The 18,756-nt window shown below is 34.9% G+C and overlaps 1 protein-coding gene across 3 annotated transcripts in view; it reads right to left on the reverse strand.

Moving 5' to 3' along the window:
* LRBA (LPS responsive beige-like anchor protein) overlaps positions 1-18,756 on the reverse strand; it is a 391,035-nt gene that overhangs the window by 328,586 nt on the left and 43,693 nt on the right. For all 3 annotated transcript variants that reach the window (XM_068680931.1, XM_068680932.1, XM_068680930.1), the window contains exons 10-21: positions 18,066-18,263; positions 17,008-17,141; positions 15,612-15,720; positions 15,349-15,501; positions 13,234-13,402; positions 11,829-11,908; positions 10,447-10,509; positions 8,598-8,695; positions 3,877-3,969; positions 2,452-2,560; positions 2,016-2,097; positions 213-336 (exon numbers count right to left, since the gene is read on the reverse strand). In XM_068680931.1, coding sequence (XP_068537032.1) covers positions 213-336; positions 2,016-2,097; positions 2,452-2,560; positions 3,877-3,969; positions 8,598-8,695; positions 10,447-10,509; positions 11,829-11,908; positions 13,234-13,402; positions 15,349-15,501; positions 15,612-15,720; positions 17,008-17,141; positions 18,066-18,263 — 1,412 coding nt within the window. The remainder of the gene's footprint in view (positions 1-212; positions 337-2,015; positions 2,098-2,451; positions 2,561-3,876; positions 3,970-8,597; positions 8,696-10,446; positions 10,510-11,828; positions 11,909-13,233; positions 13,403-15,348; positions 15,502-15,611; positions 15,721-17,007; positions 17,142-18,065; positions 18,264-18,756) is intronic.

Raw genomic sequence — 18,756 nt, forward strand, 5'->3', positions numbered from 1 at the left:
AAATACATCTTAGAAATATATAATCAGCCAAGTATGGTATCCAAAATCTTTAAAACCGCTGCTGTATGCAAGATTATCTAATTTTACGTATCAGAAGCTATATTACAGAATTTGCTGAACAGCTCTGTCTGTTTAACCAGGCTAATCCACTAGCACACCTTGTTACTTACACTGCATATTTGTATATATGGGCATAAAGTAAGTCATCTTACCTCCTATTTTCTCTGCTGTTATTAAAAAGTTTAATCATATCTGAGAGAAACGCTCGCCGAACCTCCAGAGTTTCCGGTGTCTGTGGAGAATTACGTAGCAGGATTGCAATAACCTTCAAAATCTCTGTAAAACAGTTAATGAGCAAGGAAATATTAGTACTAAGCACAGTTTAAAACACTGGACACCTTCCAATACTGTTTGCTGATTTTTACAAGAAAAATAATACTACATAATACACACACACACACACTGAAAAGAAGCAAATCTCTATTTGAGTAGAAGATTTAACAATTACAAATCCCTTTTTCTAAGAGAGTTCACAAACCTGCTCACCCTTCAGGGGATTTGCAGGCCTATGCAGCTGAAGAAAACAGAGTTAAATTAATCAAGAATTTTTTTGAATTACCAGGTTTAAGGAGCACAAATGTTACTGAATGACAAATGACTTTAAAACAAGCCAATATCAGAACGTGTCAGAACCTTTTTCTAAGAAGACAAAGTTCACGTAATACATCATGTATAAAATCAACATATGAGAAAAATTCATAAATTTTGCTCTCCTTTATTAAGTGTGGATTTTCAAACAATGCGACCAACTCATGATAGTTCTTGACAATTTTTGTTATAAAATTATGTTCAAGGACGGGGACAAAACCTTCCTTATTTTAAGTTTCACCTCTCGTTATATTCTATGAACATACTGTTTTCTGTTTTCCATGTAAACAGCCAAAACTGTGGCTATCTTTTAGAAGCAATGGGACATTTGCTGTTCTTGTTACTTTAAAAAAAAATAAGTTCACTTTGTAAATCAACTAAGATGCAATTTGTACATGATCACTGTGTTAGTTCCCTCTTGTACAATTTCTCTAAATTAGTATTTGATAAAATCAGCACCAATCTTAAAAAATTGATCTAAAATTCAGTTGTCCCTAATTCCATACTCAAACCTTACACTGCAAATAAGCTGTATTAATCACAGCATTGACTGCCAACTTCAAAAATATTAAGAGTATACAAATCTCATCACATATGCTTCATGCGGATTTACCGTAAAGCATATGACACTACAACCAGATTTTTCTTCTCCATCTGCTTTGCTTTCCTTACTCTTCCCCACTTTCCACATGAAGCAAACCCACAACTGTGACCTACATTTAATAACAAAGCAGCTCTGAAGTTAAAAAATCTATACATCTCCAGAAAAAAAGCCAAACTCCCAAAGCTACCATAACTCTATTGTATTGTATAAAGAGTATATTAATAATACATAGAATTCAAGAAAGGAGATCAGTATTTCCTCCTAGTTCAAAAGACATCTAAAGTTTCATATCAAGATATTTTTCCATAAAGTAACCTAAGCAAAAGAGTGAGCAGATATATTTCTCCCCTACTTTCCATCTAGCATTGTTGCACTGAAGGTAATTTAAAATGAAGGCTGTTTCCGTATTTCACGTAATTTAGTCTGGCATCACTAAATAATGCAATCAGAATTGTGCTGTAACCTTAACATGTATTAAATCAAAATATTCTGTGCACACAAGTCTTGAAAAACCATTTCATAACGACTGCACAGCCAAAAGGGGTGAGTTATGAACTCCATACACAGTTAGACATGTAAAATGCCTTTCAAAAGACTGAAGACTTGCTTCCTAAATAGCTCCAACTAAATGTACCTTATCTCATCTCTTTTATGAAAATCTGTGTATAACTGAGATTAGAATTAAGACTGGTGAAAGTAATTAATAAGCACTCTCAGAAGACTTCTATTCTGGTATCACTTGGAAATGTATATAAACTCTTACGAGGATTTTGTATCTTCAGTGCTGAATCTGGGTCAGGATGTTGTTTATGTATCACTTGTGTGCAAATCTGTTCAGTCAGAATCTAGAGAGAAGAAAGAATATGCCACATCAATGTCCATAAGGAGAGCCTACTGAAAAATAGTTGGATCCATCTTTTACACAGCATCATCATTTCATCATAGTTATACTTATTATCCAGTAATACATTTTCAACTTACTTATTATCTAGATTTGTTCATAATGAGCATAACCAACTTAGGCCAAAAAAAAAAAAAATGAAGTAGTGAGCTTTGGGAAAAAAAAAGCAGCATTCAGCAACATCACACAAAGGTTTTGGTGTCATCTGGAACATATCAGCACAAATATGTAAGCAATTTTCTAACAATGTCTTACAAATAATTATGAAGATTGGATCTTAACTACAGTATATTACTACCTCAAATAGGACATTGTATGTGGTCATGGTGATTAAGCTTGTCTGAAGCATCAGCCTTTCAGCCAACAAAGAGAACAATCCATGTCCAAGCATGACTTCAGCTTTTCTCCTAAAATTGTACAGAAAGATAAAATAAGCTTACATATTAAAATAGCTAAAAAATATACCTCAAAAATCCAAAATTACTGAAAACATTTTTTTTTTTCTTTTGACACCTTAAATCTTTCACTTTGGGGTAATGAAAAGTGCAAGTGTAACAATTCTGAAACTGCTAGTCACTCCCTGAAAACAGACATATTATTTTCATAAACGTGGTCCACTCACTCATGTGCCCAAAAAGACGGAACACGCCTTTCTTGATAAACATTAAGGGAAAAACATCTTTGTCCTCAATTATCTCAAAAACACGTTTTAACCATGGACAGCGATCTCAAGAGTTATCTAGCATTGTAGCAAAGTTCCCAGCTAACTCAGCTAATGAATATCAGTATCACACTGTGTGTCACAGCTCCACAACTTCATGACTTCCATGATAAAAATAAACAAATTTAAAAAACATGCTGATAAAATATATCTCAAAAAATAGTGGAGAAATCTGTGCAACACTTCCACTATTCAAAGTAAGGACAAATAGCACTGATGTATGTCCACAGCCTTATTAACGTAGACATAAAGGTCATGACTGAATTACAAATAATTTCACAGGTAAATTACCAAGCTGCAGCCTCAACTGAGAATGATTCACAATTCCTACGTTAGTCACCTCAGTAAAAGGGCAAAAACTTGTATGTATTTGTAAAATACTCTTCTGTTATAGATTAAAGATAAATATTTATCTGCTTTGACTCTTGAGCCATGACAACCACATATAGTCTTTTGTCTTAGTTAAATTCGCGTCACAAAATGGCTTAGACACACAGGAAACCAGGCACGTGAAAAAAAAGTAGTAAATTTGTTCATATTAGCACAGTTTTAACCAATTTTATTAAGAAGGTTTAAAAAGCCATTTGAGAAATCTGAAACCTAATTTTCAGTAAGCAATATGGGTTTCAATCTCAACAGTCTAATTCTTGCTACTGATTTTACTGGTATTATACAAAAAGTACACTTTAAAAAGCAGGCAGACAATGCAAGAAATAAAGGAACTTGATAAGGAAGTGATAATACCTAGACACTAGTAATACCACCATGTCAGAAATGGATTAATGACAAACAAAATGAAGAGTACTTAAATAATAGCAGCTGCTATTTGGTGAAGTGTATTTAATTATTAACCACCAACATAGCTTTTTATATAAACATATAAAATCATGTACATATAAAATCACATATATATGGTATATAAGTGTCATAAGATGATTGCGTTTTGTGGTTTTTCCCCTTCTTCTCTTTTTTCTTTTTTGAAAGACTTAAACCAGTACTTACTTTGGAGCAAGATGCTTTAAGAAATATCCCATCACTTTCAGAGCTTGCACCCTGATGCCTTCACTTTTTGATGCTAAAAGCTTGTAGACAACCCTAAGCAGAGAAAACATAAGGCTTCCTAAAATATTTGAAATATACAGCAGTTTTTGGCTTGGAAAATTAACTGAAGTAAAACACAAATGAGTTTTTCTGAGGCTATTTTAAAAGGATGACTATTAGTAAAATCAACTGCACAATAGTTTCTGATTTCACATTTTATAATTAGATTCACAAACTTTATAGTCAAATTTAACCATCTTCCAAATATCAGTATCTAAAGCATATATAGAGATAGATAGATAGATAGATAGAGATCTGTAAAAAGGCTACTGCAATTCCTATATGCAAAGCTTTATTAATCTGATATTTACCCAGAAAACTAAACAAGCAATTCTTTTAATGTATACCTGGCTGTATAGGTACAGTGATGAATGCATTTATTTATTTTTTTTTTACTACCACTAACATTTGCAGACAACGAAGCTAGCATTCTAGTCAAAATATGTAAGGGCCTTGAAAAGGAATTCATTTATACAACCCTCTTTATACAAGGAGACTCTTGCTGAACACAGCTATACTAGCAAATACTCTTCTCTTCTAGAAATCAGGTTTCTCAAGTTGGAGCCACAGAAAAGTTAAAAACCAATAATTAGCGACAACTAAGGACATGCGTTGGAAATGATCTGCCTGGCAACCCATTCTCCAAAGCAGCATTAAGTTATGTCAGGATCATTCGCCCATTCAACTGTCCCAGATTACTAGAAAGCTTCTCATCTCTATGTTTTTAAAGCAGCATTCCTTCTCAGGAAATTTACCTTATTCATTGAATCAAAATTGAGTTAAATTATATTAATTTTTTTTTAGTGTAGAAAAGGGGAGTAGGCAAATTAAAATTCCTGAACAGTCCATATTTCAGAAGTCTCTAACTTCAGAGTTCTTAATTTAGTAACCACAAGAAGGAGTTTTCAAAAGTAGTCTTCAATGTAGTTTACCTGTATTTTCAAAAAAAGCTGAACAGTTCACTGTCACAATTCTGCTGCTGTAGGCATCCACACCTTAAGCTAGTTGATAGGAGTCATTTTCCTTATTGACCAGCTGCTACAGGTGATTCTAAAAGACTTAACCGGTGCCTCCAGAGATCTCTGCTGACAATAGAGCACTGCCTGACCAGGGACCTTTGATGAAGGAATACACCCTCCAGCAATACATGCTTTATCAACAACAAACCTTTCCGCTTGGTGTGCAAAGCCTGTATCTCTTTCCCTCCTACCTGTCCTTTCAATATTATCCACATTGACCTTTGTCTCCTGTACTCTGTACCTTTCTGTGCAAACCTGTTCTCATTTCTCATGTTCAGCACCAGAAGAACTGGAGTGAACTGACTGCCACCCTACTTTCAAATAAGTGCATCTCCAGCTCACACTGCAAGAGCAATAAGCAGCAGATTTCAGCAGCTTACTGCTTCAACAACTGGGAGAAGTTTTCATGGAAAAGCACGTCAGTGTGAGTCTATACTGGGTTTGCCTGGGATGGAGTTAATTTTCTTCAGAGCAACCTGCACAGTGCTGCATTTTTGATTTGTGATCAAAAGTGTTGATAAGACACCAGTATTTTAACTATTGCTGAGCACTGCTTGCACAGCATGCAGACCTTCTCTGCCCATCCCAGAAGTAGGCTGAGGTAGAAGTACGAAGTATACAGCTGGGACAACTGACCCAAACTGACTGGAGATATTCCATGACACATGTACATTATGCTCAGCAATAAAACTGGGGGGAATCTTTCCCAGGTAGTCATTGCTCAGACACTGGCTGGGCATCAAACTAGTTCCAGGAAGTGGCAAGTGACTGCCTTCACACCATTCATTTTCCCCTCTTTTCCTCTACTTATTGAACTGTCTTCACCTCAACCCACAGATTTTTCTCAGATGTGCTCTTATGGTTCTCTTCCCCATCCTGCTGACCATGGTCTACTCAGAGACTCTCACCACACCTGCAGTGCCAAACTCCTGCTCTATACCAGCTAACAATTCTCCACTAAGCAGCTTTCAGACAGTGAGGTGCATTTGTAGCAAAGTACTAGACTTAGCTATCCGAACAGTTCTAAAATATTTTTTGCAAGGAACAAAACAGGTTTAGTCAACACAGCAAGGAGAATATCCACACAACAGATGAAAGTTAGATAAATTAACAACAACTAGAAATGCCATCTTACAGTGGAAAGTCCAGAAACCTTAACTATATTTGACATCACTAATTCAATCTGTAATATTGCACAGATCTCATCATGTACATCTTCTACTTCCTGAATTAAAAGAAATCAGACTAGTATTTACCTTAACTTTTAAATAATAATTTGCAGTGTATGCTTACTATGTATTCATCCATGTTTAAGTGCTACTAACGTCTTACTATGTTCATAAATAAAAAACAGTTGTTTTTATTAATTAAAACTTGATCTTTTAATAAAACACATTAATTGAGATAGTGAAAGGTTCTAATATTGATCTTCTATCACTGTGAAAAATAACAAATGCAATGTTTTCTTGATCCTCGTAAACTCCCATAAACGACTTTAGTTTTAGTTCTCATGTTGATATCAGTTACATCTACTTTTTTCATTTCTTTTTCAGACAGTACAGTTCTCACCACCATGAAGATTGGTTTTGATGCAGCTATAGCCTATGATATTGGGCTTTGAATCTGCCAAATTTGGTTTAATTACAACAAGGACTACTAAGCTCTCTCTACAAAATAATAATAATAATAATAATAATAATAATAATAATAATAATAATAATAATAATAATAATAATAATAATAATAATAATAATGTCCTAATGTTCCATAGCAATTATATTGGATTAAAAGGCACAGTGCCTTATTGGACCTTTACATGTATATTTTCCTGAATAGATTCTTGAGGAAATTTGCATAGATTTATTATAAAAAAGATCTCCGTGATTCTAGAGCCTTTCCAAAAAATATTCCGTGTTACAACACTGCATTTTAGTTCAGCCAGTCATAAACAGTTCAAAGGACTTATCCAGAATATACAGACCTTATCTATATGTAATTGAGCATTCACCACTACTTATATATTACTTTACTTTTACATAGCTAAAGACAGGAACAGGTAAATAAATCCAGGACAACCTAAGACAATTAAGACAAAAAAATTTAGTTCTATATTAGAACTTAAATGAAATCTCAAGAGTGATTAAAAAAAGTAATTTACAACAGATAATTTATCGTGAAGGAAGCTGCAAGCACATCAACTACAGAACCAAACCACTGAGCATGCCAAATATACCCTGTTCATCCAGTGGACATAACCCATTTCCCTGCTTTTCTTAACAGTATGAGGGTTACCCAATTAAATTAAAAATTTTTAAAAATTATTAAATTTTTGTACAAGTATTTATTCAGATAGGTTCATTTTAAATTTTTAACTAATAAAAAATTGCAAAGAGCAGGTATATCACTAAGCATACAAGCAACCCATTAAGTGACTGGAGACGATACCAGAGCAAGGCATGTAACAAACGAGACAGGAGAGCAAAATGATTTCTCACAGTGGACTCACTATTCATACTGACTTGCCCATATACTAGTTAATAAAAAAGAAAATGTCTACTGCCAGTTGTTAAATAAAAACAAACATATTACATTGGAGACCCAACATGACATTCAAATACTTTATTATTTAGAGTTTTTATTAGTTTCCCATAGCATAATACATTACCATACAAATGAAGTCAAAGCTGAAGAAAACCGGTAAAAAAAAAGCACAGCCTAGCACTAAGAAGGAAGAAAACAATTATGAACGTGCCTCAATGTTGTCTCTTGAGAAAGGGCAACTGAAAAAAATGTATGTATAAATGGGGGTTAACCAATAGGTGCAACAGAATGTATGAAATGAGACTCTGCCTTTACATATCAAGAGAATTACTATTCTACATACTCTTCTAGGAATTGTTCTTCTATTTGCTTGCCTGTTCCAATCTTTTCCCTGCCATGTCCAGGCAGATTCATTTTAAATTAGAGAAGTTCAATAATGTGATAACTCTCTAAGAACTACAATAGAAAATCAGCATCACAAGAGCCTTTTTCTAGCAGATCTTTTCCTGTGCTTTTACTGTTGGTAGAATTTGCTACTTTCCCTACTTTTATATCACAGTAGTGTTAAGCAGTATCCTTTGTTTTGTTGGGAACACAGATTGTGAACAGTCCACAACAAAGTGACAATTTAAACAAATAAAAGGTTTCTTCTGCTAAAATCTGGTAATGCATTTTTTAAAAAAGCTAACAAAAGATAAGAAGAAACCTGAAACATTTTTTGTCAAACCTTCCCATTCCAAAAACGTATGCAAGAATGGGAGGCAAAAGACTAAATGCTTGTAGATGAAGACTTAACTTCTATGTATGGACTAACTCAAATTGATCACTACCTGTTTAAGCACGACCAGCAGGTTGGAAACATTTTTACAAAGGCCTCATTGATGATAAGTCCAACATCACCTCTTGTCAAAAGAACACCTGGATGCAAAAATCTCCCAAGAGGAGGAGTCTGAGACTGCAACACATGCACTGATGAGGACCTTTCAGATTTCATGGGAATTCTAGCAAGCAACAGTATGGTCAAAATACTATTTCCTTTCCCACTTACAAAATTCAACTTACTGTAATCCATTCCTCTGATCAAAAGCAGGGATCATAGAACTTGGATGCTCTGACATCAGAGCAACAAGCAACTGCAAGACATCCATTAGATTGTCATCCTGTTGAATAAAAGTTATACATTTGAATTAAAATGCATCTATGCTAGGGCATTGTTTTGGTTAAAAGTATCACTACAAAATAATTCAAAATTATCTGGAGAGTTAATAGTAAACCAAGGACCAAAACAATTAGGCCAGGATCAAAAGAGCTATAGACCTGGAAGGCAAGTGCACGTAACCAGGAGAAAATATTATGAAAAAAAAATACTTTCTTTTATAGAGTGAAAAGTGACACATCTGTGTCTGGGAAGTAAGCCTTTGACAGGGAATGGACCATTAGACTATGTTATTTCCTTCCACGCACATACTCGTTTGTATGCACATTTCCCTCTCTTTTACTGCACAGGAGCTAGAAATAAACGCTGCATGTTTTCTGGGACAGAGGGTGGTGTTTAACACGAAATCTCTACTAATAAATGTCCACCCTAGGAAAAAAAATACCACAGCTTGCCACAGGCAATGTTTAAAATGGGTAATTCAAGCTGTTCAATAAAGTTTTCACACTAATAGTCTAAAGCACTTCAAACTACAGCTTATGAATTTGTTCCAAGTTAATTATAACTAAAAATAACCCTATGAAGTAGCAAAATGCAACTGTTTTTTCTTTTCCCATTCTTCATGGTATTAAGAGGAACGCTGCCAGAGTTTTCCACTTTTGAACAAGTATTCTGATTCTTTCCCTATCAGAAAATCTATTTTACATCCCTCTGAAGAACTGTTTTCACCTAAAGGTACTACTAGCTTTTATCACATATGCTATCACTGATGAATAAGCCCTATGATAAGGCTGAATTTTACTTTTTTTATTGGTGTTTTTTTCCGAATATACACTAGATACCTAATTCTTTAGGATTCAGCGTTGTAGACTTGACCATGCAAACTTTAAAAGTTAAAATTATAACCTTCTCATCTGAAGGCCACATAAAGCTTTTGCTATTCTGGTTTACTCTTACATGTTACCAACAGTCTTATTTTTTACATCTCCATATGAAGTAGAATGACTTAAGTTGCTTCACCATGATACTGCCAAGCGTATGGACCAGTAACAAGCACAGAGAATAAAAGAAAAATATAGGTGTAAACAGAAAAGAAAAAGAAAATCTGTACTGCTTGAAGTTCAATTAATTCCTTATTTTACCCATTTCAAGCACCCTTACAGAGATGAGATCAGTTAGATTTATGTCCCCATTTCCCTTGTCTTTGATGTTGCATCTGGCATAAAGTGCCTTTTCCTGGTGCTAAAATATGAAGATGCAGATGTATCAGTGGTAACCAACATTTTCTCCCAATTAAGTTTATATGCTTCTTGTAGATGCCATTAACATACATCTTTATTTTTTAATGCATGTTTTCAATTTTATTGCTTTATTTAAGAAGCAAAATAAAAAGGAATGAAAAACATAACAAAAAATATTACTTAGGCAGCATAAAACAACATTTTGTCTTTTTTTTTTTTTTTTTTTTTTTTTTTAAGTCAGTCTCACCATCTGTTTTTCTGCTTGGCAAATCGGTTTTCAGAACAACATAGGAAACCATTCTGACTTACTGGCTTAATGAACTTCAATTTAACATTGAACATAGTGCTTAAATCACTGCAAGAATATTGGCAGTTCAGCACACTACAATAGTATTTGCTACTTCCTCTACAGAGCCATCTTGTGGCATAAAGAAGGTAATACTTGGAAATACAGATGCTTTTGTGATCACAAACTGCAAAGTATTGCACAGAAAAACAAACATTAAAAAATTACCTCATGGATAGTGAGTAGATAATTGAGGATTGCCTGCAATTCTTCTTCTTTTATTCCATAGTCCTTTAAAAATAATCAAGTTTTAAGCATCATCTTTGAAATACAAAAGAATTATTCCCAAAAGAGCATCATTACAAGCCATTTTTATTATACAATGCAAGTCTCACAAGGCAAATTCGCTTTCATTTGGTTCTATAATAGTTTCATACATAGAAGATAGGTTTTCATCTGCACAGAAAGGACCCACTGAAGGTTAGAAGAAGTGCATTAAGACAACTCCAATACAGGCCTAAAAATAGGCTGGATAGTAACATAGTACAATAAATTGCTAGAGTAGCATAACAATGCATGTTAATTGATACATAGAATAGGAACTGAGTGCTTTTCATTAGTAAAATAATTAAATTAAGGTTGCAAAGAGGATTCATAGTAGACCTGGATGTTTAATTATAAACCTGTTAGCTAGGCTTATAGCCAACTTTGCATCTGACTTTCTACTATGGAATCCTAACTTCAGTTGCTTTCAATTTCACAGGAATTAAAAGCCATAAATGATTTAACGTCAGGAATATGCCTTGAGGGTTTTTTGGTGAAAATAAAAACAAAAAGTTTCTAATAACAGGATCAAGAGCAGATTTTTTTCTTTTCTAGGGCTTTCATTTTTTAAAGTCAGTCTCAGAATTCCCCAAAAGATTTTGCACCATTGTGTACAAATAGAAAATTTGCAGAAAAATCAGCATTTTATCGTGGACATCTTTTACTATCTTTGTGGAATTCCATCCTAAACTGTCCAAGCTATAAATCTCTGACATAAAAAAATAAATATAACTCCTCCAGTTGCTGGGGCTCTGGATAGCAGCACAGGGTCCATTAGCAACACAGGGGAAGAAAGGAAAGGGAGCTAGATTCAAACACAGAAGACATGGCATAGAGGAGGGAAGGAAGAAGAGAGAAATCAAAACTTACAATAGGAAAGGGTTAAAACAACTCTATACACAGTAGAGCTGCTGAATTTCTGTATTCCTCTACTGTGTAACAAATGGTTGTAAAATGTATTGGTAGTTTCTCCCTCATCCCCTCCTCTGTCCAACTGGCCCACAGAATATTATGTCAAATACTGCTCTTTAGTCTTTAAGCACTTCAGAAAATGTGGCATTTTCTTTTTTCTAAGGTAACAATGTAACAGCTCTACTTTTGATTAAAACAGCTTAAACAGGAGAAAAATGCATTTTCCAGCAGTGCTGTCTGTGGCAAGAGCCACAACAAAAGATGCACCTTATATAGTATATCTATTTAATTGTTTGTTTACAAAACTCAACATGCTTAGCAAAAATATCATATTGAAGTGGATTTCCTTATGAAAGTAGATTTGGATATCCTACCTTCATCACTAGCTGTTTAACAAACATCAACAAGAATGCTCGCAAAGATAAAATTTCTTTTTGAGTAGGCCGTGGCCCATCTACAAAGAAAGAAAAGTAGATACATGGAATGCGAATTAATAGTGGTTAATAGCATAGCATACATTTTAACATACAGAACATAAAAGGCACTCACTGTGTGAAGAAGACAGTGCTAGGCAGTTATTTTTCTTTCACTTTTAACTACAAAATAGTAGTAATACATTCTATTACTATTTATTAGTAAAATCCCTGACTAGTGAGGTTCTAGTAAACTTTTATTAAATATGGTTTTCTACACTCCTCTACATTCTTTTCAGAATTTGATCATTTGATTGCAGGACCTATGAACCAACTTAATGCAAAGAAAAAGATTGATATGAGAACTTCGTCATAATTCCCAGATGATTTTTGCAGTTTAAAATTGTTTTTAAAAGTTCTTCTACTGAAGCTGAAAGGAAGAGCTACATGCCTTTATTACACACAGGCTACACACACAATAAAAATCAATCCTACAATGCCATATCTGAAAATTACCTTGAAAGCCAAAGACTTAATTTGTAGATTTCAAGTCAAGAGGACTTGCTTCTGCCATTTCTGTGCAGAGCAGACCTCCACTAAAACATTTTGAATACTCAAAACACTTAGAAGTTCCCAAGAGAGGCAGGGTTAAAACAACAGGTGCAACCAAATGTCAAAGCCAAGTAAAAGCTTTCATACCAAAAGCAAGTGAACAGTTGCAAGTAAATTTCTAGGAGTAGTTTTTACATTTCCTCATAGGTTCACATTTTTTATGATCTTATTCATCAGAGAAAAGCAAATCAAGTAGCAAATGCAAGTGATTAGACAAGCATATGTATCCTATACAGGATAAGCACACAGGAATATTTGGTTTAAGAACAGTTATTTTCTATAGAGACCAGCCTAGTGAAAATCAGCTATTAATTTAAATAAGATTACCCTACATATATACTTTCCTTAGGCTCAATAAATCAGTTCAAAAAATAATTAAGTAAATTCATATTTTCACTAAAAAAAAATACGCAAATAATTTAGCTTTGCTACTTACAGGATGCTAAATACTACAAAATATTCTTTGCAACCAGGTGCAAGTCTACCCTTTTAAAACCCTACCACTTCTACAATCATTTCCATCAAGAATTATTTCATGTGGGTCTTTGATCACAGAGTATATTATTTTCCTCAAATGTTTTCACTGGTTTCTTAAAAAGACCTTTTTCAAGAATATCCTATGGACTCTGCTTGAACTGTCCCAGCAAACCCATTCCATTAAAGTATCTGAAACACTTACAGTTCTTCTCTATACATTGCATACAGCACTGCTTAAAACACACATTAGCTTGTGAGAGTAGAAATTAATACATACCTACGCCCTTGGGAGTTATACCACTGCGATCCTGAGGATTCACTACCCAGTAATAATACTTCAGGGTATGCATGACCAAAAGAACGGTCCCAACCCTCCGGATTGCACCATAGATGTTAACAGTGCCAATGAACTCCGTAGATAAATAAGTATACAGGATCAGCTGAACCTACAACACCCAGTTAGGAGATTCAAAATCATTGAAGGAAAATTAGAACATATCAAGCAACTGCATTCTTAAATTTCATATATTAAAATTTCTTAAAGGAATAGAATTTCTCAGCATAGTCACAAAAACTCTGAAAGCTCTTACTAACTGTTGAAAAAAATGATTTTATTTCTAAAACTATAGATTGTTGTGCGTTTTGTTGTTGTTTGTTTTTTTAAAGGTGGTGCACACTTAAAAGAACATGAAAGCCCAACATTCACACAGTAACAGACAGGTGAGGTTGGAAGGCACCTCTGGAGATCATCCAAACTCCCTGATCAGAATAGGGTCAACTATACCAAACTGCTCAGGACTGTGCCCAGCTGGGTTTGAAAACGTTCAGAGATGGACACTCCACAACCTCTCTGAGCAACTTGCTCCAGTCTGCTCATCCTCAGAGTAAGAAAGTTGTTTCTTATGTTTACATTGAATTTCTTGTCTTTAAATTTGTGCCCATTGCCTCTCCTCCTTTTCAATGGCTTCCACAAAGAATCTAGATTTGTCTTCCCTCCCCCATTAAGTATTTAGGCACAACAAGATGATCCTGCCTGAGCCTTCTTTTATCCAGGTTGAATAGTCTCGGCTCTCTCAGCCTCTCCTCATGTGTCAGATGCTCCAGTCCCTTAATCTCCTCCGCCTGCTGCTGGCCCTGCTCCAACATGTTTATGTCTCCCTTATACTGCGGAGAGCTCAGAACTGGATGTAGCAGCCCAGGTGTGTCATACAAATGTTGAGTAGAGGGGCAAGACTACTTCCCTCAACCTGCTGGGTACACTCCACCTAATGAAGCCCAGGATCTTGTTGGCTACCTTGGCCTTATAGGCATGTTGCTGGCTCACATGTTGAAAGAAAATATGTACTCTCCTATCCTCCTTCACTGATGAACTCACCAATTGTTTCATATGTCTGCAGTTAGAACAACAATAGCTACCAGAACACTTAGCTACCAGAAATTTCAAGATACTAATAAAATGTTATATTTTGTAGAGCAACATAAAAAAAGAAAAGACAAATGAAATGTCCAGTACAATTATTTGCAGAGATGAAATAATTCTTTTGTAAGCTATCAGTAATATTTATGCCACGGTGTTGATTCTTGATAATAGTTCAGCACCTGAAATGAATGACTGTTTTGTATAACCACATTTCGTGTTTTTTTTGAAGTTTGACAGAGGATTAACATAAAACTTGGAAATGATCTGTTTAAAAAGCAAAGCAAAATTCCTTAAAAAGTGTGAGGGCTTTAAGTCCTCTCCAAGAATAAAGGACTGAAAATGCTGTACTACATCAAAATACACCTTTTAAAGATCTTAAAAAAAGAGATAGACTTAAATATAGTAAATTCCAAGCCATGAGTAATCCTACAATTTCTTCCTGAAAAACCAATAACCTACACAAGGTTTTCCATTAGTTATTCCCATGTATATACACTATATCCAGAAAGATTTGAAACTTACTTTTAAACTTGAAACTACTTTTTAAAGTAGAATTAACTGAAAAGCTCCCATCCAAGCAGTTCACACACAAAGAGCACAGATTCACTAAAACAGAAGAACTCTTCAGGGACAACATCAATTTAAACAAAGACTTCAAATTAGACACCCATCATGGTTTCTCTTAAAAATTGCTGGGGTTTGCCTATTAATCCATTCGAATGCTGACTGGGACAGGAACCCCAGAAGTCACCACACTGTGCTCTGCTGAGTGCTGCAGGTTTCCGAACTGCCTGAATGTTTTGGGAGTTTGCAACACTTGACCACTATATGCAGAAAAGTAGCCTGGCAACAGTTTCTATGTAATTTCTGCTGGGAGCCAGGATCTTTAACAGTGGCAGGCAAGCCTTAATCTCAAAACTTCCAAATAGATATATCAAAAGGTACCTTATTCATAAGAATAAACAATTTTACCTGTGCTGGGATATGAATCCATATTGCAGGATTAAGGAGAATATGATCGCACAGCTGTTTCAGCAAGGGCACCCCATTTTGTAAGTTGCTCAGGTATTTTGAAAAGGCAAGGCATAACTCCAGTACAGCTCGTGTAACATGGGCTTTGGAAGACTGTAAAAGAAAACCTGCTTAAGAAAGAACCCTGCAACACTCTAGGAAGATTATTTCTGCCCCCAAAACCCACAACATTAATGCGAGACATAAAAAAAATATTGCTTTACCTTTTCCAGACTATATCCTATCACAAGGAAGCCCTTACAGGAAAGCATCTGTTCTTGCATAGCAATGGAGTTCTTCAATAACTCCATGATAAAAGCCAATAACGTAGAACTGAAAAATATAGTATTTTAGGTAAGTGTTACCACAATGAGACAAAAGGTATTTTCAAATTAAATCTTCCAACACAAAGATCAGAAATAAAAGTAACACATTAAACTAGTGCTTAGATCAGAATTTCTAAAACCAAAGATTAAATTTAGATAGCTCTAATTTCTTGCTATTAATTAATGCATTTCTAACTTGAAATTTTGGACTCTGAGATTATAGCAAAATTCTTCTAAAAACATGTTCTTGCAGAAAAGCAACATTGTGTGTGGTTCTCTCTGCTTCATGTTTCAGTTACAGAATTCTGCAAGATCAGAGACAAATGCTATTCCACTTGCTACTGCTTCGCTTCCCAATGAGCAAGTATTTTCACACCAGCCAGCTGAAAAACCCTTTCTTGATGGGTTACTTGGCATCTGGATCAAATCCTCGACTCATCACATAGATGTACAAGACTGAGCCATCTCAGAAGAGGTCTTGAAATGTACAAAATGGGCTGAAGGAACATTGTAACCACTCCCTCTTCACAATAGTATGGATGTAGATTATCTTTCAACAGCCATCAAACTACAATTGCAATGAAACAGAACAAATAAACCATGATTGTAAAAAGCAATTCCTTTGCTTTAGTACTACTCTGAGGAACTACACCAGTTTCTGTGCCTGTTCAGAAGTTGGACTGAGTGGAAACAGTGTTGAAACCAGAGGAAAAGCCAAAAGATTTATACACTCCTAAAGCTCAGCAGTAATAATGAGTAGTAGAGGAAAGAAAAATGACAGCTCTAGACTGTTTTAGGTTTTACTTCAAATATCAAAATACTATTTCAAGAGTGTTAACAAGTGAGCTGAAAACAGATACGTTTTCATTCTTCTGTTCTGCTTTGAAGATCCATTTTCCATAATGTCTGAAGACAAAAAAAAAAAAATCCAAGCAACAACGAAATATAACTGAAAATTTCATCTTTTCAGGGCTTTCTCCAGAAGCCCTCCCCAATGGATTTTCTCTGTGACAAGAATAAGCTCAGAAAGAGTTGTCCATAATTCTGTTACACAACAAAATGTGAGGTAGAAAATGAGTGCCTTTTGATTGTATGAACTGTCAAAGAAAATTCAGTACAAAATAAACATACTTCACTATATGCTGAAGAACAACAGTATCTTTTTGTTTTTAGACAGAACTAATTATTCCACAAGTGAATTTGAACTACAATGCTGCTTATTAGAGCAAGAGGTAATTTCATACACATAAAAAAAGAAACAAAGAACAGAACACAGTAACTACAACACACTCACCAAACAGTTGTGTCTACGTGGTCTGATGAATATTGCCTGTAGTCCAATTGTGCAAAGAGAGGGAAAAGTACCTGCACTCCCCCAATAGAGTGCAGGGCACTTTGGATAGAATGTGTTAAGACTGCTTTCACATCCTGACAGAAAAGAAATAATAACAGTTTCTCAAAGAGACATCTTTAAAAGTTTGTTAGAAATAGTTCAAAATTTCTTCAGTATAAAAACTGTACTATTGCCAAAAAAAGACATACAGCTACAGCCACCCTAAATGCCCAGTCTGGCTTTAGAGAATCTGCACTGTAGATACTCAGATGAATACATAGGAGGTAGCTTTCAAACTCTAAAACAAGCATTTAATAATACAGAAACTCTAGAAAATGCTTCTAGCACATGAAAAGAATGATGCGTTCAAAGCATAGGGAAGAAAAGAATATCATATCAACAGGGCAAAGGGCTGGAGATAGGCAATATTTGCAGAGGACCAAAAGTGTGTGACAAATTAGGAAGAAGAATGTTTCTGACAGGTTAACACAGTCTCTTAGTAATACTAAGATTTTTTAGGCTGTAACCTTCATGTAAGAAACCTTTTCTTAGAACTGATGTGCATCCATATTAATTCAAGAAGCAGATGCTACGTCCACACACCAGCGTGGTAAAGGTCCATCTGACTATACATACAACATTACAAACTGAAATAGAATTATGAAATAAAGGGAAGATGAGAGAAAATGAGTTATTTTCCTGACTGCAGTTAACACAGATGTTGTAATTCAGATAACGGTCACAGAAAAGAGTCACGTGGCCTGACACAGGCTTGGTAATTTCAGCAACTAATATTGACTCCTCACCACCCACATCGCTTTGGAAATTGAGGTAGTAAAGTGCTCAGCTGTGTTAGGAACTGCAAGAGGAAAAGAACTGAGATGACCCAGAGAAAAAAAAAGAAAATACATGTATCAGCAGCTACTCTCCATCTCATCCAAATCCCTGTTAAATTCGATTTTCAGGTTTTCAAAGAGAAATCATCTATATCCTCCAAATCTATGAAAATGTTTATATACCTGCAGCATGAGTGCATGTGGTGAATGAACAAAAATTGAAGGGTTATCCTTAGGGGATGACTCTAGACAGAGCTGTGCATCAGTAGCCCTTGGATTGTACATAAAAGCAATAGCACTGGAGAGTTTGCCATCATACAGCAACAATTTGTGATGTTCATCAAGGAAGAGATCACTTTCTGCCTTGAATTTAAATGTTCCCTGGAATGAGAAGCAGGGTTGAAGAAGAGAAAAGGAAGAAAAATTAGATCATATACATTGAAAATACAGTTTTGAATGCAATTATTAACAGAAAATATTGTTTCTTAATCAATTTTACAGAATTAGAACTGCAAGATTTCTTTTTTGACCCCTGAGGAGTGACATTGCTGAAATGGTAGATAATGTAAAAGAAATACATTAGCTAAGAAACAGAATGACAGTCAACAATGTTCACTCAGAAGGAACTAATAATTGAGGAACAGACAGAATAGGAACCATCTTTTCAGCGTATGTTTGTACAGCTGTTGGGGAATAAGTCTTCAATTAGTACCCCTCAGGGCTGTGACAAAACAAATAATAAATCATTGCAACAAAACTAATCCTCAGCACTAACTTCACACATTAAGGAAAACTGACTAGCAAAATCAACTACAATTCTACTTTCCTAAAACAAATACATAATACTTGATCTAGTTTTCAGCCTCAATAAGGA

This window comes from Anas acuta, chromosome 4 (assembly GCF_963932015.1).
Source record: "Anas acuta chromosome 4, bAnaAcu1.1, whole genome shotgun sequence".
Lineage (NCBI taxonomy): Eukaryota > Metazoa > Chordata > Aves > Anseriformes > Anatidae > Anas > Anas acuta.